General features: G+C 44.4%; 1 protein-coding gene across 2 annotated transcripts; it reads left to right on the top strand.

Moving 5' to 3' along the window:
• Positions 1-1,676: 1,676 nt before the first annotated feature.
• On the top strand, positions 1,677-21,963 carry SLC26A3 (solute carrier family 26 member 3). 2 transcript variants are annotated; one of them, XM_074572624.1, is made up of 21 exons: positions 1,677-1,808; positions 5,725-5,924; positions 6,735-6,874; positions 6,987-7,097; positions 7,188-7,345; positions 8,108-8,272; positions 9,193-9,345; positions 10,107-10,189; positions 11,489-11,636; positions 11,777-11,890; positions 12,001-12,078; positions 12,525-12,620; positions 13,559-13,665; positions 13,935-14,004; positions 14,086-14,178; positions 16,547-16,642; positions 17,278-17,511; positions 19,083-19,137; positions 19,650-19,795; positions 20,578-20,643; positions 21,265-21,963. In XM_074572624.1, exons 2-21 carry the CDS (start codon positions 5,794-5,796, stop codon positions 21,286-21,288), a joined length of 2,268 nt encoding a protein of 755 aa, XP_074428725.1. In that variant the 5' UTR covers positions 1,677-1,808; positions 5,725-5,793; the 3' UTR covers positions 21,289-21,963. The 2 variants fall into 2 exon arrangements, with proteins under 2 accessions (XP_074428725.1, XP_074428724.1); XM_074572623.1 differs by lacking the exon at positions 21,265-21,963 and having other exon boundaries at positions 20,578-20,682.
• The last annotated feature ends 818 nt before the right edge of the window (positions 21,964-22,781 follow it).

Here is a 22,781-nt window from a genome sequence, read left to right as displayed (position 1 = left end):
TTTACATTGCAGCTTCTCACGACATATCCCGAATACAAAGAATTAAGAATACATTCAACACTTCAAAGTGGTCTTAGAGCAACTCTATGACCACATCATGCCTGCACTTTGAGGAGGGAGGCCAAAAGCTATTTAATTATTTTATGGTTTACATATTTTTTTAACTTTTATTTTAATGTGAAAAGTAATTTCTTTGTCAGTTTTACAAACTGCAGCAAATCCCTTAAGTCTAACAGCAGTTACCAAAACCTGGGGTTTGCTGTCACAGAGAAGGGACTCTCAACAGGGACTCGGAAGTAACCTGGGATCTTTTTTGACTAGGAGAGCTTATGGTCTTGATTAGAAGTGTAGCTCCAACTTTCAAAAGCACCTGAGATCCATAAAGACTCCCAGGGAACCTGCAGCTGTGGGCTAAATTGTAGGAGAGAAACCCTCATTGAATACACTAATAGAGCTCACGCTTTGCAGCGACAGATATTGGGGTCCTGCTTGCTCCACTGTTTCTTGGTTAATAATTGACTGAAATATGTGCAAACTATCTGAGAGCAGAACATCAGGTTCCTCCTGCCTCTTCACCTCCTAGTGTGTGACCTCCATGTGTGTGACCATCCCTTCAGAGCACACAGAGTGCCCTCCCTCACTCCATATCCTTTCACCAGATGAGGAAAAATCTTTCTTCAGGGGCAGGGTCTGTGATTTCAAACCCCCAAAGGCTAAGGTAAGCCCTGGCTTCTAGCCCAGCGGATTGCCCTAAGGGGCCTGGCACCCCATGACCTTCCTGATACCACAGCTGAAGTGTTTCTAGGTGTTCATGGTAGCATGACGTAAGAAAAGGGTCCTAAGAATGGTTTTCATCAGAGAACTTTGATGCTATCATGTCCTCAGCACCTCGGCACTGAGGTTTTACTGCTCTCCTGAATATGGGCACCCGCTACCGAAGCTACAGCCTGAGGCATCAAAACGTTATTTCAGCTATCTCCTTAGGTGGTTTTTAGGTATCTTGGGGAAACATTTACAAAGGCTCACTTTGGCCTAGGGAGGATGATTTCCCTCAATTCCTCTGTAGGCAGTGGAGGGGAGCAGGGTCCTGCAGGACAGCCCAACCCACCTATGCCACAGTCATGCCCCAACGCTTGGCTGCACCTCTCCACTGTCTCTCCCAGGATGCCACAGCATCAGGTCCACCAAGTCACAGCTGGCCACTGCAAATCCCTGCACAGGCTATTTTTGGCGATGATCTGAGCGTACAGGAATTGCTCTGGAAAGACAATTTAGGACCCCTTAAAGGTGCTTGTGAGGAAGGTTCACAGTGGCACACCTTGCTCAGAGCTGGCTCGCCCAGCAGCCCCATCTGCCTTACCACTGGCTCGTGCTCCTTCAGAAGTGAAGGATACCACAGCTGAGCTCTGGTCACCACTTCCCACAATGCTGAACAGAAACCTGGCAGATGCATAGGACAGGATTGCAACAGACAGTCTGTCTTACTCATCTCTGTTTTCTCATATTAATCTCCGCAGACCAATCAGAAGCAGTTCACTAAACAAAGTTAAGCAATATCATAGAGAACTTTAAGAAATTACTCTTATCATCCCTCCTGAGGATAGGTTCAATGGTCAAGGCCACAGTGAAATCTTCCTTTTCTTGTACAAGTTAACTGAAGTTAGTTATTAAAGTGCTGCCAGTATTTAGGGAGGTTCTGAAATGAAGAGCAGCACAAGATACCTGCACTGCCTCTGAAAATTTCAAGGATATCTTTTTCCATAAAATCTTGGTGTGGCTTCTGAAGAGCTTCCTGGAAGATACATCAGGTATGATTTTGACTTGCCAATCTGGATATGGGATATGTGAAGTAATGAAACGCTTCTAGTGATTTACGGCATTTCTTGTAAAATTTAAAAAGTTCTTTTGTGGAATTTGTTAGTATTTTTCAAATGTTCTTATTGCAGAGAAATTGAGTTTGTGAGTGCGTATACACAGATTAAAAAGTGGGATGAAACGTGTTAATATTAAATTATTCAGTTAAAGTTACCAGTTTTTTGTGTACTTCTTAGTCAATATTTAAGATAAATTAGTAAAGAGAAAAAAGTATCCCTTTGCTAATCCCCTTAACAAAATGACACACATCAAAATACGCATTACCAAAGGTTCACAGATGTGGGGGATTAGCAGTGGAGTCAGAGTTTTTTACGTGTGAGAGATGGTAATGCTGTTAATTGCTGGCCATGAGAACAGGATCAGAGGCTGTATGGAATAAAACTGAACCAGAACATTCTCTCTGGGGTTTCAGTTCAGAACTAGCCTTGGTCAATAGTGAGTGAAAGTTGTTGCCACTTGATCGCTGTGTGGTGTAAGTTTGGCCTGTGCTGCTGGTCCCCATGTGTGGGTGGACACGTTATAGAAGTCATCAGAAGAATTGCACTAATTGCTCATGTCCCAGGACGTAATGATGGATGGGAGCACTCTGGAAAGGCAGTGTGGGTTACTGGAGTACCAACCTCTCTTTTATGGGATTTGCGGAGGATGCTGGCCTCCACTATGTTGGCACTCATCACAATATCCCCATTTTCTTTAAAACACCTAAAATAAGTAATGGTGCTGACAGCTGAAAAAATGTCCCTATGCAGAGGGCATCCTATCTCTTTAAACATGTATGGAAAGAAAATGAGAGCGAGCAAGAGGAAGGCAGTTCTGACTGGAGTCATGGTAGCTGATAGCTGCCCACAGAGCCCATGGAAGAGGTGAGAAAAACTCGACTAGCAGGTGACTTGCAGCAGTGGTCATCGTGCTGCAGCAAGGTGCCGCACCGTACGGTCTCTTACCTGCCAGGAAACAAGTTGAAGGCACTTTGCACTTCAGGTGCTCAGGCTGGCTCGGTTAAACTTGAGTAATGCCACGTGGCACCACAGTCTTTAAAGCAGACTCATGTTCACATGGTTCAGCCTGAGGAGACCCTTGGGGCGAGGTTCTAGGACTTCTGCATCTCTAAGCCATCAAACCAAACCAAGAGGAGAGTTGATAAATTGGGGCTCCTATCAGGATGGAAAAAACACAGAAAAAATGCTTACTCCTTCAACAAGACCAGCACTAATAAACCAAAGTATATTCAGAGAGTTATAAAGAGGGATATTAGAGATCAGGGTGTTAAATTTGGCCTGAGGAAAGAATAAAGGCTGGGCAAGGGATAGGAGTGACAATGAAAGTGCTCAGAAAAGCTACAGCAGCTGCAGCACTGGGGAAAATGTAAAATGAAAGAGTAACCCATGCACGAGGGGTCTGGAGACCAGGTCATATGAGGAGAGGCTGAGGGAGCTGGGCATGTTTAGCTTGGAGAAGAGGAGGCTGAGGGGAGACCTCATTGCCCTCTACACCTACCTGAAAGGAGGTTGGAGAGAGGTGGGTGTTGGCCTCTTCTCCCAGGTGAATAACGACAAGACCAGAGGAAATGGTCTGAAGCTGCGGCAGGGGAGGTTTAGGTTAGATATTAGGAAGAATTACTTTACTGAAAGAGTGGTCAGGCACTGGAACAGCCTGCCCAGGGAGGTGGTTGAGTCACCATCCCTAGAGGTGTTTAAGAAACGTCTAGATTTGGCACTTCAGGGCATGCTCTAGTGGCAGAGATTGTAGGGGGTTTTTTTGTGTGTGTATAGTGGGACTCGATGATCTCAAAGGTCCTTTCCAACCATGAAGATTCTGTGATTTCTTTTATTTTTATGGCTTGTGAACATTTCAAAGGGTACAAATAGTACATCTTGTGCCCCACAATGTAAGGAACAAAACTATTCAACAGGGCTTTCAGCAACATTCCTCTCTGTCACGTGAAGTCTAAAAGACTGATACACAGACTAGGAACCAGAGCAGTTCTAAAATCTTTGATAGATAAACCTTCATCCTGCAAATCTAAGTACACCAAGATTTATGAGAGACAGAGCTAAATTAACCAGTCTTTTCATTGAAATTTCATCAGCCTCAGGTTTGGAGCTCTGATCCCAACAAAGAGAGAGACAGTAGTGTACAATTACAGGATTGGAGTGTACTTTGGATCAGTGTCTTGAGTGAGTTTAGATTTTGAGTATTAATCTGCCAGAATAACTACCTGCCAGTTTTTGGAAAATATGACAGATCTAATGTTTTTATGTTAAAACAGATAGCAAAAATGTTTAACCCATTGCCAAAATAGTGAGTTCTTTGTGGAAAAATAGTATTTCGACAAAAACAATATATCTAAGAGGTTCTTGTAGCATTATTCAGACTTCTACACATCCATGAATTTCCCCAGAATAAACCAGAAGGAAAATAAAATGAAATAACTTGAAATAGATCATTAATGGACCCTGAGCTGTAGCAAAGTTTCAGGGTGGGATTCACATTTTAATACCAAAATTGTCATAGATAAGAAGCTTTCCATCTGCTCATAACTATGCGAACTGCTTTGTGCCACTTGAAAATCTGTCCTGTGATATCTCAAAATATTGAGTATTACACAAGTCTGAATTAGAAATGCACGTCAGCTATTCCAGCACGGGTCAGGCAATAGACTTGGGTGAGGAACTAGTGTTGGTTGGGCATATCTCCTGAGACCAAGCAAGCACCAAGGCACTAAGGAGCATTTGAAATTGCTAGGGGAGAGAAAACAAAGAGAAACATTCTATTATCGGCATCATGAAAAGGCTGTTTGCATCCTACAGTACATTTCACCTCAGAGTCAAAAGAAAATAGACTAGACTAGACTAGTTCACTTGGAAGGGACTTAAAATGGTCATCCAAGTCCAACCAAGAACAAGTCCCACAACTCCTGTCTAGGACTACTACTGTATTAAATATTTAATGGTGGCTACAGCAGAGATAAATGGTTTTAGATAGGACATTTATTTAATTGAATTTCATGTAGGAACAATGTGAGGCATTGAGAGAAACGTAACAACACAGTGGACCGCCCAGTGATGGCATCAGTTAATCGCTGCAAAATACGCAGTGATATCGACTGAAACGAACCTTGAATCTTCTCATGTGTAACATGGGCCTCAGGGGTCACTTCTGGAGTGACCGAGGACAGTTTCTATTCAGCACAAACATGTGAATGTGGGTTGGGACACAGCAGAAAATAGTATTTCGGTCAGACATTGCAACAACTGTCTGTGGCCGTGAAACAGAGGAGAAGCAGTCCAGACAACCTGTGGAAATAAACCTTACAAACAACAAGCAGCAACACTGTGCTTTTTTACTACTGAGCCTAACCTTCTCATCACACACCCCCAAGCCAAAGGTTCGGCCCTGTCTCCTGGTCCAAGAGAGGACGGCTGAGCCCTGCCTTGGCTCTGCCTTTCCCCTCAAGTGTCAGTGGGTTCCAGCGAGCTCCCACGTTCCCGGCGGTGCTACAAAGAGAAACTGCTTGGGATCTGCTTCTTTATTCTTTAAGGAATTAGTCTCCCTTGAAGGAGGCAGGTTTTGGTTGTAGATGGCTGAATCAGAGATAGATTAACTGAAAATCCATCTTGTCCACTTTTTGGCTGCAGCTGTAGAAAGAAATACCTCATGCTCCAGTGAAACACTGCCCTGCAGTGGGAGGGGGAGGTGGGCAGGTCACCTTGGCGAAGCGAAACGGGCGTCTCAACCATCTCTCTTTTCATCTTCAAAGGTGGTAACGCTCAGTTTGGAGTTCACTCATCTATGCTACGGCTACCCGCCCCACAGTACATAAGGAGCTAACCTTGTTCTTCATTTCAGGTTTTAAAGTGACTAAGGCCAGAGAGAAGCACACACAAGTCACCATCCTCACCTGACATTTCAGGAGAAATGGTTGAACCTGTGGGCAATCACTATGTTGTAGCCAGACCTGTGTACTCAGAGAATTTGTTCAATGAAGAGCATGAGAAATTGCGCAGATACCATAAAACCTTTTGGGATCACCTGAAAGTGTATTTTAGGTAAGAAGATTTTTAATTTTTTTAAAAATATGGATCTAAGAAGCAGCCCATACTGCTGCTCTCAGACAGCATGAACTCCATCCTGACAACTTCCACCTCAGATTCCAACAAAGCAAATGAAAACTCATTAACCAAATGCAATGTCAGATTTTTCTAAAGAATTTTAGCTGGTATTACCCTTAAATGTCTTCCTACAGTTGTATCTGAGGCTGCTTCTCTTTTCCTGGGCACTTGGCAGCACAGACTCCAGGGAGACCTTATTGTGACCTTTCAATACTTAAAGGGGACTTATAAGAAAGATGGGGACAGACTTTTTAATAGGCCTCTAGCGATAGGACAAGGGGTAATGGTTTTAAACTAAAAAAGAGTAGATTCAGGCTAGATATAAGGAAGACATTTTTTACAATGAGGGTGGTGAAACACTGGAGCAGGTTGCCCAGGGGGGTGGTAGATGTCCCATCCCTGGAAACTTTCAGCGTCAGGTTGGACTGGGCTCTGAGCAATCTGATCTAGTTGAAGATGTCCCTGCTTACTGCAGGGGGGCTGGACTAGATGACCTTTAAAGGTCCCTTCCAACCCATCCTGTGATTCTATGAAAATTTCGGTTTGAAGGGACCTCTGGAGGCCACCAGATCCTCCTTCAAGCACAGCAGGCAGAGCAGGTTGATCAGGGCTGTGTCTGGGTAAGGTTTTGACCTCTGGCAGCCTGAACCTGAATCCTTCACCCTTTGTTTCCTTCCCCTCTAAAGACAGACTGCAACTCAGCTGAGCTATTCACTGACAGAGCTTTGTCCTCTTGTGTCTTTACAGATGCTCCTCGCAAAGGGTCAAAAAAATTGCGTTGCGTTTGTTCCCCATTGTCTCGTGGCTGCCAGCGTACCGCTTCAGGGAGTGGATCCTGAGTGACATCATCTCTGGCATCAACACGGGGCTCGTGGCCGTCCTGCAAGGTACCTCCAAGAAACGTGTACTCTGACACAGCCTGCCATGCCAGGTGCAGAGGAATCGCTGGCTTCAGCCTGTAACATGCTCACGGCCTTCCCCTGGTCTCTGTCCTTGCAGGTCTCGCTTTTGCTTTGCTGGTGAACGTCCCCCCTGGTTATGGACTCTATGCAGCATTTTTCCCTGTTTTGGTCTATTTTATCTTTGGCACATCTAGACATATCTCAGTGGGTAAGTTCCGGCACACCAACCGCCATCCTCGCTGGTGAAGAAATACATGCGTCTCCTTCAAGTCTCTAACAAACACCTTGTGCTGCTCAGGTCCCTTCCCGGTCCTGAGCCTGATGGTGGGAGGAGTCGTCGTCAGGCTGGTCCCCGATGACAGTGCTGCAAATAGCACTTCCACGAATATCTCATTGATAGATGAAGAGAGAGTGATGGTGGCTGCATCTGTAACCTTCCTTTCTGGGGTTTTTCAGGTTGGTAAACGTGTGTGTGTGTGGCCGCACGTGTCTACATGCACATAGAGGAATAGATGGGTGGTGGGCTGGCCTTCCCCTTGGTCTTCTGCTGGGGTAGTCACCAAAGTAACTCTTCCCCTTCCCACGTAACTGAACTTGGCTCACTGATTAGGAGACATCCACCCCCTGCAGTGACCAGACACTGATCTGTGCTGTGAAATCCCTGGTTTTGCCCAGACCTGAGCCTACAGCCCACACAGGGGCACCCCACCTACAGCAAAAAACAATCTGCTGGATAGGAAAGAAGTCGTTGTGAGAGAAATGTGAACGATGCAGACACAGCAAGGGGAATAAAAGCTCTGTCTCATAATAGTAAAGTATTTGGATTTGTCTTTAAAATAAAAAAAAATTATCCTTCCTTCCTAATATAGAATTCCTGCAGTTCCTTTCTTCCTTATTAATATGTTTGCGCTTTGTGAAACACTGGTACCATGTAAAAATATGGGTACTGAAAACCCTAAGGTTAAGGATGTTTATTTTAGCTATAAAATAAAAAGAATAGGTTTAAACTGCTCTAGCAATTACTCTTATTAGTCTTATGCCCCCTATTGCTAAGTCTCAAGTTTTATTGCAAGTCTGGTGACAGTAATTTTCCTTAATCCCTGAACGTATGGGATTAGGTTAAAATCTTTGTTCCCATTAAATATGGTTCTCTTTGTTGCAGAGATTGCTTAAAAGCACAAATGAATCACACTGACATATGGTCGTTTTGCATTTCAGTTGCTTCTGGGAATGCTCCAGTTTGGATTCATTGTTATTTATCTGTCACAATCCTTAATCAGTGGTTTCACGACTGCTGCGGCTATCCATGTTGTGGTATCTCAGCTGAAATTCATGCTTCAACTACCTGTCCCTGGATTTAATAAACCATTTGGCATCATCTATGTAAGTGCTAAGTGCTCATTATTCGATAATGCTACTGAAAACTGTGATGTTTATCTGATCATACCTCACAAGGCAGTAATAACACAACTCAGCATAAAAACAGCCAAGCAGGAGGAAACACAAGAGAAAAATATCAGATGTGTTATTAGTATATGACCAATCTTTCAATTTATTACTAAACTCTAAGTTAAACCCCATTGGTCTAATTAGATAATATTTTCTATTTTGTGTTGGTATATTTTAATTAAGCATTCAACTTTGCCTCAAGCATTTTATTATTCATTTTTACTGGACTGATATCATGTATATTTCACTTGGCTATGACTCCGTGAAGGCTGTGGATGAGAAAGGGGGAAGGAGAAGGACAGGAAGGGAGGAGCGGAGAGAGGCACCTGCTCTGTAATTCCATCGCTCTCATTTCCTATTGCACGCGTGCGTGTTGCTCCCACCCTCCCTGAGGGGGAGGCCAGGAGGAGAGGGTTGAGAGCCAGTGGAAAGGGTCTTTCATGGATGCTTTTGTTGTTTGAATGATGCACATGCACATTCGTCTGGGTTTGCAACCCACACCATACCATGGGGAATAAATCCCAACTGCCATAACCCTTAAAGCAATTCAGTTACAGACCCTTCTGGAAAGGACAGGACTACTGTGCCAAGGCACTGTGCCAAGGCACACAAGGAAGAAATTCTTTACTGTGGGGGTGGTGAGACACTGGAACAGGTTGCCCAGAGAAGTTGTGGATGCCCCATCCCTGGAGGTGTTCAAGGCCAGGCTGGATGGAGCTTTGAGCAGCCTGGTCTAGCGGAAGGTTCCCTGCCCTTGGCAGGGGGGGTGGGAACTAGATGATCTTTACGGTCCCTTCCAGGCCAAACCATTGTTCTATTTCTAAAGCACCATGTGTTTCTTCCTGATTTTGCAGACTCTGGAGAGCGTTTTCAGCCAGATCACAAACACAAACATTGCTGACCTTGTCACATCCCTTATTGTCTTGCTTATCGTGTTCGTGGTGAAAGAAATGAATGATCGCTACAAAGCAAAGTTACCAACTCCCATCCCGATCGAACTCCTTGTGGTAACGTGCACTTCTCTTTGATTTTGCAATTGCTCTATCACTATAGTGACATGAAAAGCAGAGTTTTAACTATTTCTTCGCCTGTTCAGCATTAAATGATGGGTTATCATTTTACCTATAAGGAAAAACTGTCAGCATTCATGAGCTATTGTGAGATGCTTTACCTCTACTTACCTGTTCTTAACTGAATACATCTGTAGTGAGTAAGATGTTACAAACTACGAATTTTTTCCTTGGATGAAATCGTCTCTGACACCAGCCAGCTGCAGTCCCACCACTGGGGCCCCTCTGTGCCACACCTGCAAGCAGCCACTGAAGTCCTGGCCGTCCGTGGCCAAGCACAACACAGTTTTGCCTCTGTCCCCGAGCAGCAGTGGGGTGGGGGAAGCCTCACACGGGCAGCGAGCTCCTAAAGTCCTGGGGGATGTTGCTATAGTTGCAGGTGGTGCCTGTTTTCCCCCAGAGTTATTACAGCAGCTTGTTAGAAAACACTTTGTTAGGTTTATTGGGTGGGATGTTCTCCGTTCTTAATGAGATATTCTGATATATTCTCTGCGTGATTTATGAATGTAAAGCCATACCTGTAAGGTGCTTCAGGATTTACATCTGAACAGCAAAGGGATGTGCAGTCTTGGGGCATAATTCTGCTGCTTGTGATGAGACTGGAGAGTGCGCGGGAGAGGGAAATAAATGTTTTTTAATAGTTTCTTCATACTCTTACTTGAATATGTCTAATGGAGGTTGGGTTTATTATCTTTCAGACAGTCTTAGCAGCACTGATTTCCTATTTTTTTAACCTTGAAGAAAAATTCAATGTAGCTGTCGTCGGAAAACTAGAGGAAGGGTAAGTGATTTGCTTAAAATTTACCAGTGGAGCAAAACTTTCTCTCCAGTTTGTCAGCGCTAAATCGGTTCATCTCTGCTTTTTGATTAAAATAATCTGCTTCATCTCCTTTCGGTAGGCAAATAAACATTTTGGTCTCTACAATATGAGGACACACTTTCAATAGGTAGAAGTTATTCACTAGAGCACATCAAAAGAATACACCATGACATGAAATCATCGCATGCTTCATTTTCTAAGACGGCTGTTGAGCAGGAGGTTGATGGTTGTCCCTTTGCTGAGCTACTCACTCCTGAGCCCCTCCACTTCCCTCAAAGTACACGCACAGTTCGGCAGCCACTATCAGTCCTGGGAAGCCACCAGGACACCGCACAGTTGTCCTGCCTGGTCCCCTGTGACCAGCCATCAGCATCTCCCCAGGCACCGTTATTCTCCAGAGGCCTTAGTGTCTGCTTCTCTATGACTATATCCATATAGAGAATATATATTCACATATAGAGTATGTACCTATACATAGATTACAACCAGCTATGCCAGAATTTTGGGATGAAGAATTAATAGGCACACATTAAGTTAAAAAGAGGGAGGACAGCAGATTGCAGTCATTTACTCACTGGGGCACTCTTGATTGCCTCTTGTAGCCCCAGGGGTGTTAGTGGATGAAGTTTGCAGAAAAGCTCAAAGTTCTTCTCAAGAAGGCCTGCTCAAGAATCTCCATTCTTTAGATTTCACGTCACTGGAGGATGGGTGGGTGGGGGGAAGTCCAGAGAGGAATTCTCCCCAGGATCTGCAAAAGACCCTGATCAAAGGAGCAGAAAACGGTACAGCTAAAGCATCGAGCAGATAGCCTGAGAGACTAGTCAATATTACCTGATGTAGTAAGTATTTGTTTAGCTGTCTAAAGTATTTGTTTAGCGTGAATCATGCAGGGATTTTTTTTGGGTTGCAATTAAGTGAAATCCTTCCATGTGCAAGTTTCCTGTGCAAGGGCCCCAGCGCTGTGTCAGGTCTCACATCCACGCATAACTAGAAGGCAGAACTGTGCATGCACCTCAGACACAATAAGCTGCAGCTGGTCCTGGCCAAGGAAACGAGAACCTGCTGAGACACAAGCTGAGCCAAGTGCAGATAAACAGAGTCCCTGTTCTGATCAAGGATTCTCCAAAGTTTTACAGGGTTCAGATCAATAATTCTGTGTCCCAGCTCTCCAAAGTATGAGCTGGACAATGCCTTGCTCACTTGTTTGACAGCTTGTCTCCTGAGGCATATTGTTAAAGAGTAGATTTTTCTGTCTTTCAGATTTCAAGCGCCTGTTGCACCTGATGCAGGTATCCTCCAGAAGTGTATTGGTGACAGCATTTCCATCGCAATCGTTGGGTTTGCAGTAGCCTTCTCCGTGGCTAAAGTGTATTCCATCAAGCATGACTACCCAATAGATGGCAATCAGGTAGATGAATAACATAGAAATCAATACAATGCATTTGTCAATGGGAAATAATTCATTTTTAGGAATGCTTTGCCTTGTCAATAACTGTCATCAACAGTCAACATAACTGTCATTAACAATCTTTTTTGTTTTCATTTCAGGAACTAATTGCTTTTGGGCTGGGTAATATAGTCGGTGGATCATTCAAAGGCTTTGCCTCCAGCACGGCTCTGTCAAGATCAGGTGTGCAGGAGAGCACAGGAGGCAAAACACAGGTACAGAAAAAAGATCATGATGGCGTTTAATGCAAGAAAGCTCTCTTTTTTCCTGAATGACCATAATGACTTCAGGCACTTATTCATGGTGGAATTGTTTTCTCATGCAGATTGCTGGTATTATCTCGGCTGTCATCGTCTTGATTGTGATCTTGGCCATTGGGTTTCTCCTGGCGCCATTGCAGAAGGTATTCACTAGTTTCACTTCGTGCTTCCTCCTGTTTGCCAAAGACCGGGCTGCTCTAGGAGTCACTGGGAGTGTTCAAAGACTTCAGTGGGAGCAAAACAGGGTTTTGCAAAGCTTAGTTCTTCTTCCGTGATGGAGAGGACCACTACATCCGGTCCCTCAGAGGGAATACGAATGCCCAAACACCAAACATCACAATGCCAGCTTTTAGGTGCCACAAATAAGTGGGATTTGCAGCCTCAAGTCAGACACCTGCGCTGCACCATGGTTAGAGAGGTTCCAGTGGGATGGACGAGGCATCCCAACTCGCAGCAGTGACAGAACGTGAGGAGTTGCCTGGCCTTTCAGCTGCACTTTGGTCCTATTTGTATGATCTTCTAAGACTTAATGTTCAACGTTTGCTTTGCTTGCTTTAAAATTCAACATGTATTTTGGTCTTTTTAACAGTCCGTCCTTGCATCTTTGGCTCTTGGCAACTTGAAAGGAATGCTCATGCAGTTCAAGGAAGTAGGCATCCTGTGGAGAAAGGACAAGTACGACTGTGTAAGTTGAGTCCCACAAGCATTCAGGAATGAAGCACTCTGGGAAAGTCACCTATTATGGAAATTTGCTTACACTTTATCTTTATTTTTATACCTACCTTACTTCACTAAACAGAAAGTACCAAAGTGGCATGCCTTTTTTACTCTTATACCCCTTGCTTATGTTTTCCATTTTGTCACATCTATTTTGGGTTGATCCTCTCTCCTGGCTTTATTTTCATCCATTTTATCAAAATCTATTAAAATACTGTTCATTGTATAAAGACAGATACAGAAAGCAGTTACAGAAAATGTAAATACCCAGTGCATTGGCTACACATTCAGGGACACTTTCTCCACGGTAGGTGGAGGTTACATGGCAAAAAACAAGACCAGGGCTTGAAGGGTTTACTCCAAATGGTAAAGCTCGTGGCTGGAGGGCAGGACTGCTTGCCTCTGACACTCAGAAAGTTCAGGCTCTTGTTTTCCTCGTCAGCCAATTCCCTGTGTTTCCAAATGGTTCCAGGCCTCAGTTTTTCCAGCTACCAAACAGTTATTTACCACATGAAAATGCTTTGAGATCTGTGGTTAAAAATACTCAGTGTTATCTAGCCATTTGTGCTTATCAGTCAAGTACGTTCACGGTACCTGCATTTGCCAGTTTTGATATCCAAAGCACATTTACAACTCTTGGCTTTACCAGGATCCTGATTTACTTGTAACCTTGCCTTTCTGCTGGATTTTCATTGAGCATTTAGTGAACTACCTATAGAAAATCCACACCTCTATTATTCTAAACCTTCACTGAATAGAAATTGTCATCCCTAGAAACACTCCCTGGAGTGTTCCTCTTCACCAAAGGTGGGAGGACAGCCTGGACCAGATCTGAAAAAAACAGTCCAGACATCACTGCTGTCCTTGACACGTTCGTAACCGCTGCCATCCACCTGCTTGTTACAGGTTATATGGGTGGCGACTTTCTTAGCTGCTGTTTTTCTTGGCCTGGATATTGGGCTAGCAGCCGCCGTGGCGTTCCAGCTGCTGACCGTGGTGATCCGCTCCCAGATGTGAGTACTTGTTGGACGCGATGAAAAGATACCTCAGGGCCTCCTGTTGTAAATTAATTCCCTCCCATACAGAGAAGGCAAACAGCCCCGTGACTCTGTCTGTCCAGCAACCGTGGATGGAAAAATCATTTACAGGCTTAAACCCTTGGATGTGGGCTCCGCTTCAGTCTGAAGAACTGGAGCTGAGGTTTCTTTCTCTGATCCTTCCCTTCCGCCAGGTTTCGCTGTGGGGTACAAATAATTGTGTGTGTGTGTGTGTTTGTTCACAGTCCAAGCTGCACCGTTTTGGCTAATGTTGGGAGAAGTAACATCTACAGGAACAGGAAGGATTACACTGATGTAAGAAATATCTTTTATTATCTTCTGCGTTTGTGTTTGTCTAGCAGACGTCGTTACTGACACTTTCCCTTCATTGTGCAGATCTATGAGCCAGAAGGAGTGAAGATTTTCAGGTGCTCATCTCCTATCTTCTTTGCTAATATTGAATTCTTCAGAGAGAAACTCGTCACTGCTGTAAGTGTCTGGGGCTTTCATTGTGAACATACGAATTGCGTGACGCATTTAGGCAAATACAATTTCCCAGTAATTACTACATATGCAGTCAATCCACAGCTCAAAGCTGAATTTTTCATCAATTATTCAAATATTGTTGCCGCTACTGTAATGCCACATGTATGTACACACCTCTGAGAAAGAGAACAGCCTGACTTGTGCTAAACTTATACCATAACAATGTATATATACGTTTTAAGTCTTTTAGAAGAAAGCAGTGCAAAGATAGAGAATATAAAGGGACATTATTTTATTCTATTAATATTCATATTATTTACACCCAATAAATGCTAGTTTACTCATCTTGCCCCAAAGAACTTAACCTCAACAGTCAGAAGAGAAGCTGAACAAAATCACACTATCAGAGAGGTCTTAATTTCCTCTGGGACAATCTGGACGAAGGCAGCCGGTCTTTCTGTAACCAGCACAGAGAGCCAGGACCCCTGAGCCCTCGCTGTGCCAGGGGGGCTCGCCACCCCCACACTAAACTGAACTTGCAAAACAAAGGAGGTGGTGTAGTGCGTGTCTACTACTGATCACCCAGCCAGCATGTAAGCACTGATGAGCTATTCTATAGGCAATTAGGAGAAATTTCAGGATCGGTAGCCCTTGTCCTTACGGGAGATTTCAACTTCCCAGACATCAACTGGGAATATCATACTGCTGTGACGAGCAGGTCCTGGAAATTCTTGAAGTTTGTAGGAGATGATAACTTCTGGTCACAGGTACTCAGTGGGCCACCTAGGAAAGATGCCCTTCTAGACTTGCTGTTTGTGAATAGAGAAGGACTCGTGGGGGATGTGATGGTACGTAGCTGTCCTGGCTCCAGTGATCATGAAAATTTTGACTTTAAAATTTTCTGTGTAATAAGAAAAAAGAACAGCAGAGTTGCTACCCTGGACTTAAGGAGAGCAAACTTTAAACTATTCAGGTTGACATTTAATGGAGTACCCTGGGAATCTGCTTTTGAGGGCTTAGGAGTCCACAGTGCTGGTCAGTCTTTAAGAATCACTGTTTAGAAGCACGGGAGCAGGCAGTTCCACTATCATAAGTCAAGCAAGAGGGGCAGAAGACCAGCTTTGCTGAACAGGGAACTCCTCGTGGAGCTCAAGAGGAAAAAGAAATTTTATGATCTCTGGAAGCAAGGTCAGGCTTCCCAGGAAGATTGCAGAGCTATGGTTCATAAATGCTGGGAGAAGACACAAAAGGCTAAAGCTCAACTAGAGTTGAAACTGGCCAGTGTTTCATATAACAAGAAGGGCTTTTAAAAGTATGTTAATAGCAAGAGAGGGTCTAAAGAAAACAGTGGACCGACAGTTGTTGAGGATGGTCACCTGATTAATAGGGATGAAGAAAAAGCAGAGGCATTCAATGCGGGTTTTGCCTCAGTCTTTAATAACACTGATAGATTGAAATGGTCAGGCAGTTGGACTAGATGGTCGTTGTAGGTCCCTTTCAACTGAAATAAATTCTAGTCTAAGGCAAATTCTTGCACCCATAACCTCCCCTTCCTGCTGCTCTTAGGGGGAAGTCAATAAGCAGTGGCTACCCTGAGCATTGGCAATGAGAAGTTCATTCTTCACATGAGGGAGTGAAACTGGCAGAGAAACCAGGGAATGTGGCATGTTTGGTTCTCCATGTGCTTGGCTTTTACCTCAGAAGAGCCTGAAGGGTTTTTTTCTGTGAGTGCAGAGGCTCACACCACTCTTTCTCTTTACAAACACAGGCATTTCTAACACCTCTCTAGATAGTTGAGGCAGAAGACTTTCAGGAATTTAGTATTTTCGTAACCCTCATTAGCCTAATTTACCTCCTGTATCATTTTGCTAAAACCAGCTAAGAGGTTCAAGCAGCATACGCAGCCAGCACGATCAACTTTGTTTTTCTTCTTCAAGAAAACAAAATGATGTGTATAGGACCTACTCTGCAGTCAGGTGGCATGGAGCAGACACCACCTGTGTGCTCTCTAATCTTGGTCGCCTGGGTGGCCATCTCGTAATGAAAATGAGTAGGACAAACTCTGGGCTAGCCAGCACTGCACCAGCCTGCTGGAGTTACTGGCCTGTGCTACAGCAACATCACTCCTGTAATGGTGCCTATGTGCTGTCCGAGAGCTAGCACAGGTAGGCCTGCCTGGTTTGCAGTCATACCATACATCTTTCCAACCAAGAAAAAGGGCCCTTGCTTTAATTGATGAAAAGGGGCCGCATCAAGTCCAAACTACGCTCATCATGACTGTAAAGAAAAGCTGCATGAGATGTTGTGTCCTTACCCTGGTGTCTCTGGTGTTTTGGGTTTTTTTTAATTATTCAAAGTGCTGTTTCTGCAGGTTGGTTTCAACCCACTAAGAGTCCTGAGGAAACGCAATAAAGCTCTGAGGAAGATCAGAAAGATGCTGAAGAATGGAGAGCTGCAAGTGACACCTGTACGTAAGGCAACTCCACCCAGGAGGAGTTAAACAATCGGCTTCCTGGCTTGACATGGCAGAGAAGTCCCTCACAGGCTTCTGTCCTAATCAGATATGTTATTCCCCAAGTTGCTACTTCATGACATAAACACATTTCAAAAATAAGATTTTAAATTACTCTCACAGTTAGAGACTTACAGCTTTACCATGGGCAGAGCTTGCATGTGTCCACTAGAGCTTTGTTTGGCATCAAATGGCAGGATCAGATCCCACAGAGGGAATGTTCATGCTGCATTAATGTTAGGATAAAGCTGGTTTTCTCCCAGCCCAAATCCTGCTTGCTTTTTCTTGACTTGTTCCAAAATTACTGAATCAAAGTGTATCTGACCATTGACCTCAGGGACTAATAACAAGCCATCATATTATGATTATGATTAAGTGACTGATGAGAGGAAAGCCAACATTTCCAAACTCCTCCAGACAAGGGAGAGAGAGAACTTTTTCTAGTGTAAAGTTCAGGTGGGTCCTGCTCCATCTCATGGGTACATCAGCTTTGCATTGCCACCACTCTCGCCCTTGCATAAGATGCACTACTACCCTACCTGGGTCTTAAAATGAAATATTAATTATGACACTTTTCTCTGTCAACACAGAAAGGCTTGGTTTGCATGGTTAACCATACACATGAGTCAGATGAAGAATTGGACAACAACAGCATAGAGGAGTTGGATCAGCCCACCAACATGACAGACTTGCCCATTCAGATCAACTGGGGTGCTGAGCTCCCCCCCGGCATCACTGTGCCCCGGGTCGACATCCACAGCATCATTCTGGATTTCTCAGCTGTGTCCTTCCTCGATTTTTCTGCCATGAGAGTCCTCCAAAAGGTAATTGTAATTCACAAGGCAAACAGTGATCATATGAAAGAAAAACATATGAATGTAGTCATGCTTGCGGAATATGCTTGAATGAAGGGATGGCATCCAGAGGGACCTGGACAGACTTGCGGAGTGGGCCAGTCTGAACTTCATGAAGTTCAATAAGGCCAAGCACAAGGTCCTGTACCTGGGTGAGAGCAATTCCCAGTATCAATACAGGCTGGGGGATGAAGGGATTTAGAGCAGCCCTGCTGAGAAGGACTTGGGGGTACTAGTGAATGAAAAGCTGGACATGAGCCAGCAATATGGGCTGCGTCCAGCTCTGGAACCCTCAGCACGGGGAGGACATGGACCTGTTGGAGCGGGTCCGGAGGAGGGCCACAAAAATGATCAGAGGGATGGAACACCTCTCCTATGACAAAAAGCTTGAGAGAGTTGGGTTTGTTTAGCCTGGAGAAGGCTCTGGGGAGATCTTATTATGGCCTTTCCATACTTAAAGATGGAGAGAAACTTTTTACCAAGGCCTGTAGTGACAGGACAAGGGGCAAGAGGTTTAAACTGAAAGAGGGTAGATTTAGATTGGATATCAGGAAGAAATTCTGTACTGTGAGGTTGGTGAGACACTGGCACAGGTTGCCCAGAGAAGCTGTGGATGCCCCATCCCTGGAAGTGTTCAAGGCCAGGCTGGATGGGGCTTTGAGCAGCCTGGTCTAGTGGAAGATATCCCTGGCCATGGCAGGGGGGTTGGACTAGACGATCTTTGAAGATCCCTTCCAACTCAAACAATTCTGTGATTCTATTCAGTGTTTCTAGCTTTCTTCTTAAAGGTATTCCTTCACAGGCTGGAAAGTCAATGGCAACCTTTGAGTTTATGTGAATTTTAATGTACATTTTCCATAGAAAGTGTTTAGGAAATTGATTAAATAATCAACCTAAATTTTCTTGCAATTAGAGTGTTGGCTGTGGCACCCTTTCTTCACCTGGTAAGATTTTGTGAAGCTTTACAGAAATGTACATACGAAATATGGCTTTAAACACCAGGCTGGGAGTTGGAGCATTGGAGTTTCATTTCTGGTCCTGTTCTCGCTTCCCAGGATGACCTTGAACAAAGCAATAAGAAAAACATTTTCAAACAGTAGTAGATAAAGTTAATATCTAGAGCCACAGAGAGTGTATAAATCTATTTCTGTAGGAATTAGACACCTGCGACGACAGTGGGAACTGTAGTTCTGTTCAAATTCCCAGTAATGAAAGTCTCCCCAGAAGATTTTGGAGTCTTTAATTTCATCATGCGTCAAGTAGGTACAATAAAGGCATACAATTTATGAAAGAATATATTTTTCACTGTGGACTAAATGTATTTAATGATGCCCCTTTTCAAAAGGATTGGTCATCCCCATCTGCAGCCATGTGAAGAGACCATCCTGCCTCTAGGTGCAGCAGAGTTTAAGTTTAGAGCTGCCTATCAACATATCTTAAATATCTTAAAGTGGTTTGTATATCTGCTATGGCTAATCACCATAATGGCTGTTATCAGCAAAGTAGCAGTATCTAAATGGTGCCTCTTTCTGGTTTAACAGACTTTGAAAGAATTTGTCCGGCTCGACATCGACGTTTACATTGCAGGGGCGCATGGTGAGTACTTGCCTTTCCACCAGCATCAGCACAGATGCCTTGTCCCACCACCTTCCCCGTTCCCCACTGAGCACAGCTGTGGAGGATCACTCCAGTTTTACCTTCCAGTCTTGGATAGCAAACAGATCCAACTGAGCAGGGGCGTCATCCCTCCCACGCTGTCCCCAGCAGGCTGGGACCACTCATGATGGCTCATTTTACCTTTGGCCACCACTGCACCCTACAGCTCTGGGCTGCGAGAACTGCTATTGGGCAGCCTGGGTTATGCACTAAGTAAGAAACAGGGCTCAAATTCCCTTCTGCCTGGCATCGAGCATGGCAGTGCTGATGAGCATTTATATCTCACCCTCTCCACATTAGTAAAGAGGAACTCATCTGCTCTAAGAAAGAAAACAGTGCAGTATACCAGCAATGGTATCCTGTGTTCACTCAGTGGACATGCTCAGGATACACTATTTCTTCATTTTCAAGGCCCGCAGGTCACTTTGTGCTTTGATTTTGTTCCCCCACAGAGGGCTTCCTGGAAAAACTGGAGAGATGCGCGTTTTTTGATGAGGAGATCAAGCCATCCATGTTTTTCCTCACCATTCATGATGCGGTTCTACACATTTTGCTGAAGAAGGACATAGCCAGTTCCCCCAAATTAAAGCTCACTGAGGTAACACTACGTTTTTCATCTTTCGCTACTTTGGTGCCTTTACATTACTCACAGGCCCCCAGCAGTGCCCTGCATAGTGAGCCATGTGCCCTATATACTCAAAAGTTTAATGATTAAAACTCAGCTGGTTTCCAATAAACCCAGGGAGTAAGAGTAGCCCCTGGTCCAGGTGCCCGGCAAACCACTGGTGAAAGGAGCGAAGGATTCCCACTGGGGACTGGCCTGGCCATGGACTTCACTTGAAGTCACCTCCTTGGGAAGGGCACGGTGTGGGGCGAAATCCTGGCCCATCCATCGCCAGTCCTCTGCTGTCACCCGTCCAGCGGGGGACTGCTGCTTATGCTGCAGTGGCTCCTGCAAGGCAGACTCGATGCGGCTTGCATGTAGGTAGGCGTCACAGGCCTGTCTACCTTCAAAAGGAGCACTGAAGTAGCACAGATAAATTACTACAGCCAAATTTAGTGTTGGCCTTTCTGGGAATGTTCTTAAATCAAGAGCAAGAAAGGAACCTGCATATGTTAAATCTGTTTGAAAGGACCAAACCCAGAATGATACTCACCTGGAAACTGTCTAATCCCACTTTGCTGAACTGGCCCAGCTCTTCTCCATGGACCTGGAGGCTGCCAGGGGGCACAAAGGGCTGACAAGTGAGAGCTCCCTTCCTTCCAGGTCAACTTCCCAGGCATGCTCCAGAGATTTAAAAGTAATACCTTCTTCAATGTGAAAAAGGAAAAAAAGAAACAATCCATTTCCTAACCCACAACTTCTTCTGTTCACTGCAGGAGAAAGCAAACAGCAACAACTATATCATCATCCCCAGCAATGGACTGCGCAGCCGGGAAGTCACGGTAAGGCTCCCGTCTCCAGTAGCAGCACTCCAACCGTAGGTCACGCAGCCCAAAAGCTGCTCAGGGGAACTGCTAGGCCAGACAACAAAAGCATCTTGATCCCTGAACTGCTGTGTCAGCCCAGGGCAGAAAGTATCCAGACAGCTTATTAATGGGATTTGAATTAAGAGAAAGCCTTACCGGAATAAGAGGCATGGGGCTCGGCTCACAAGCCTTGCCTTGCGCACTGAGAGCCTGCAGAGGGAAGGCAGGTGAAGGCCATCTCAGCAGGCTCACCCCCGGTCCCCTCGCCTGTCCACCACGGTTCCCCCATGATGAGCTTACTGGTAGAATGTCTGTGTGGCAGAGAGGTCGGCATTAGTCCCATTTATCTAAATGTCACAGGTAGAAAGGGAGTCCAGAGACAGGGATAAGAAAGTGACACACACAGCCTTTCGTCACGGACTTTAAGAGAAGGGCAGCATCCAGCACATGGCAACCCTCTAAGGAAAAGATGTCAGACCACAGTCTTCCCACACAAACACTTTAAAGGAGCAAATTCTAACATACCACCCACCAGAGGACACCTGCCCTGGCTATTGCTTACAGAGGGTGACATCTATTTCCTTTTATTTCCTACAGATTCCAGCAGAAACAAAATTTTAGATTTCATTTTCTAAATATAATATCCTCCAGCAACACAACGTCACTTACAGAAGATGAATGCAGATGCAGTGATGAGCATGAAGACGGAAGGATACTTTCATATACCTTAAGAAGGATTTACTACGCAGGGCTACGTTCCAGGTTTTGGAATGGGCTGGTTAGTCTTTACGTGTCTCCATATATATAGAAATGTATTTATGTACATACATGGAGGCAAAAATCACACAGATTTTCTTCTTGCTGACAGCCTTCCCACACAGGTGAAGAAGCAGATAATGTTAACTCTATTTGCATATACTTGTACATATATCTATATTATCCCCACTGTTTGTGGACAACCTGTACAGTTACTAGACAATATATAAATATTTTAAATCTTGTAATTTATTATACAGACTAATAGTTGGGAGCGATATTTTATCTTCAGTTTGTATATAACTTGTATAAAGTTTTCCTTATGGTTTGTAAGACACCTAGTAGACTGAGTTATTAAACTTGTTTTCAGCTCACTACCATGGCCCACAGCAACCAATGCACCTGCTGTAAAACATAAAGGTCATTCAGGAAAAACACAGCATTTTCAAATCCAAACACGATTCACTGATTTGGACTGGGCTGCTATAAAGTGCACAAGAGAGGATACATTTGTAGTGAACTATTAAATAACGATTTTGGTAACTCTGCATCGTTTGCTGCATTTGTCAATATACCGCGTAGGTAGCTCCTAATCCATGAGCGTGTCCCCAGAGAGCAGACAGACCCAGCGCCCCAGAACTCGGCTCAGGAGGAGCTGTGGGTGCGGAGCTGCCAGGCGGAATGGCCCAGGTCTCCTGAACAGATGGGTAGAGGAGTTGAACTTGAAAAAAGAAAAAAAAAAGAGTTTATTCTGATCCTCTAGTCTGCACAACCCAGTTGTCCAGCTGCTGCCAGTCAACTCCTGCTGGAACGCTAGGGCTTGAAGCTGAACTACAGCACGTCTTTCAGAGAAAACGCAAAAGGTGACAGAACTTGTAATTTAACATAGCAAGTGCTGGAGGTATAAAAATCTTCAGCCTAGAGGAAAATGGAACCAATTGGAAAGAAATAGCAGTCTGTAACCACACGAGCTTTTAGTTTTCAAGACAAGTTTTGACTGTCAACCAAGCTGGGGGGGACCAGAACAGTGCATTTGGACTTGTAGTTAAGAAGGGCTGAAGGGAAGGAGAAAGTGCCCTGGGTAAACAAGAACCACGATTTTTGTCTCCATAGTATGCAAGACTTCAAAACAAAATCTGAAGGAAAACCAGTCAGAAATAAGTGGGGAGAAATGCCACTTGATTTTATAAAGGGTAAATATAGACATGCCATGTTCCCCTGGTATCTTTAGAAAACTGAGCTTCCAAAGAGAAATGCAATAGACGTCACCTCTCTGGACCCAAGTAAAGCCTTCCATGACATGCCAATGGGCAATTGTTAATGCCGCTGGAGAAGACAGGACACCTATAGGCACTGAA

Source organism: Larus michahellis, chromosome 1 (genome assembly GCF_964199755.1).
Source record: "Larus michahellis chromosome 1, bLarMic1.1, whole genome shotgun sequence".
Classification (NCBI taxonomy): domain Eukaryota; kingdom Metazoa; phylum Chordata; class Aves; order Charadriiformes; family Laridae; genus Larus; species Larus michahellis.
This window is presented reverse-complemented; position numbering and strand designations above follow the sequence as displayed.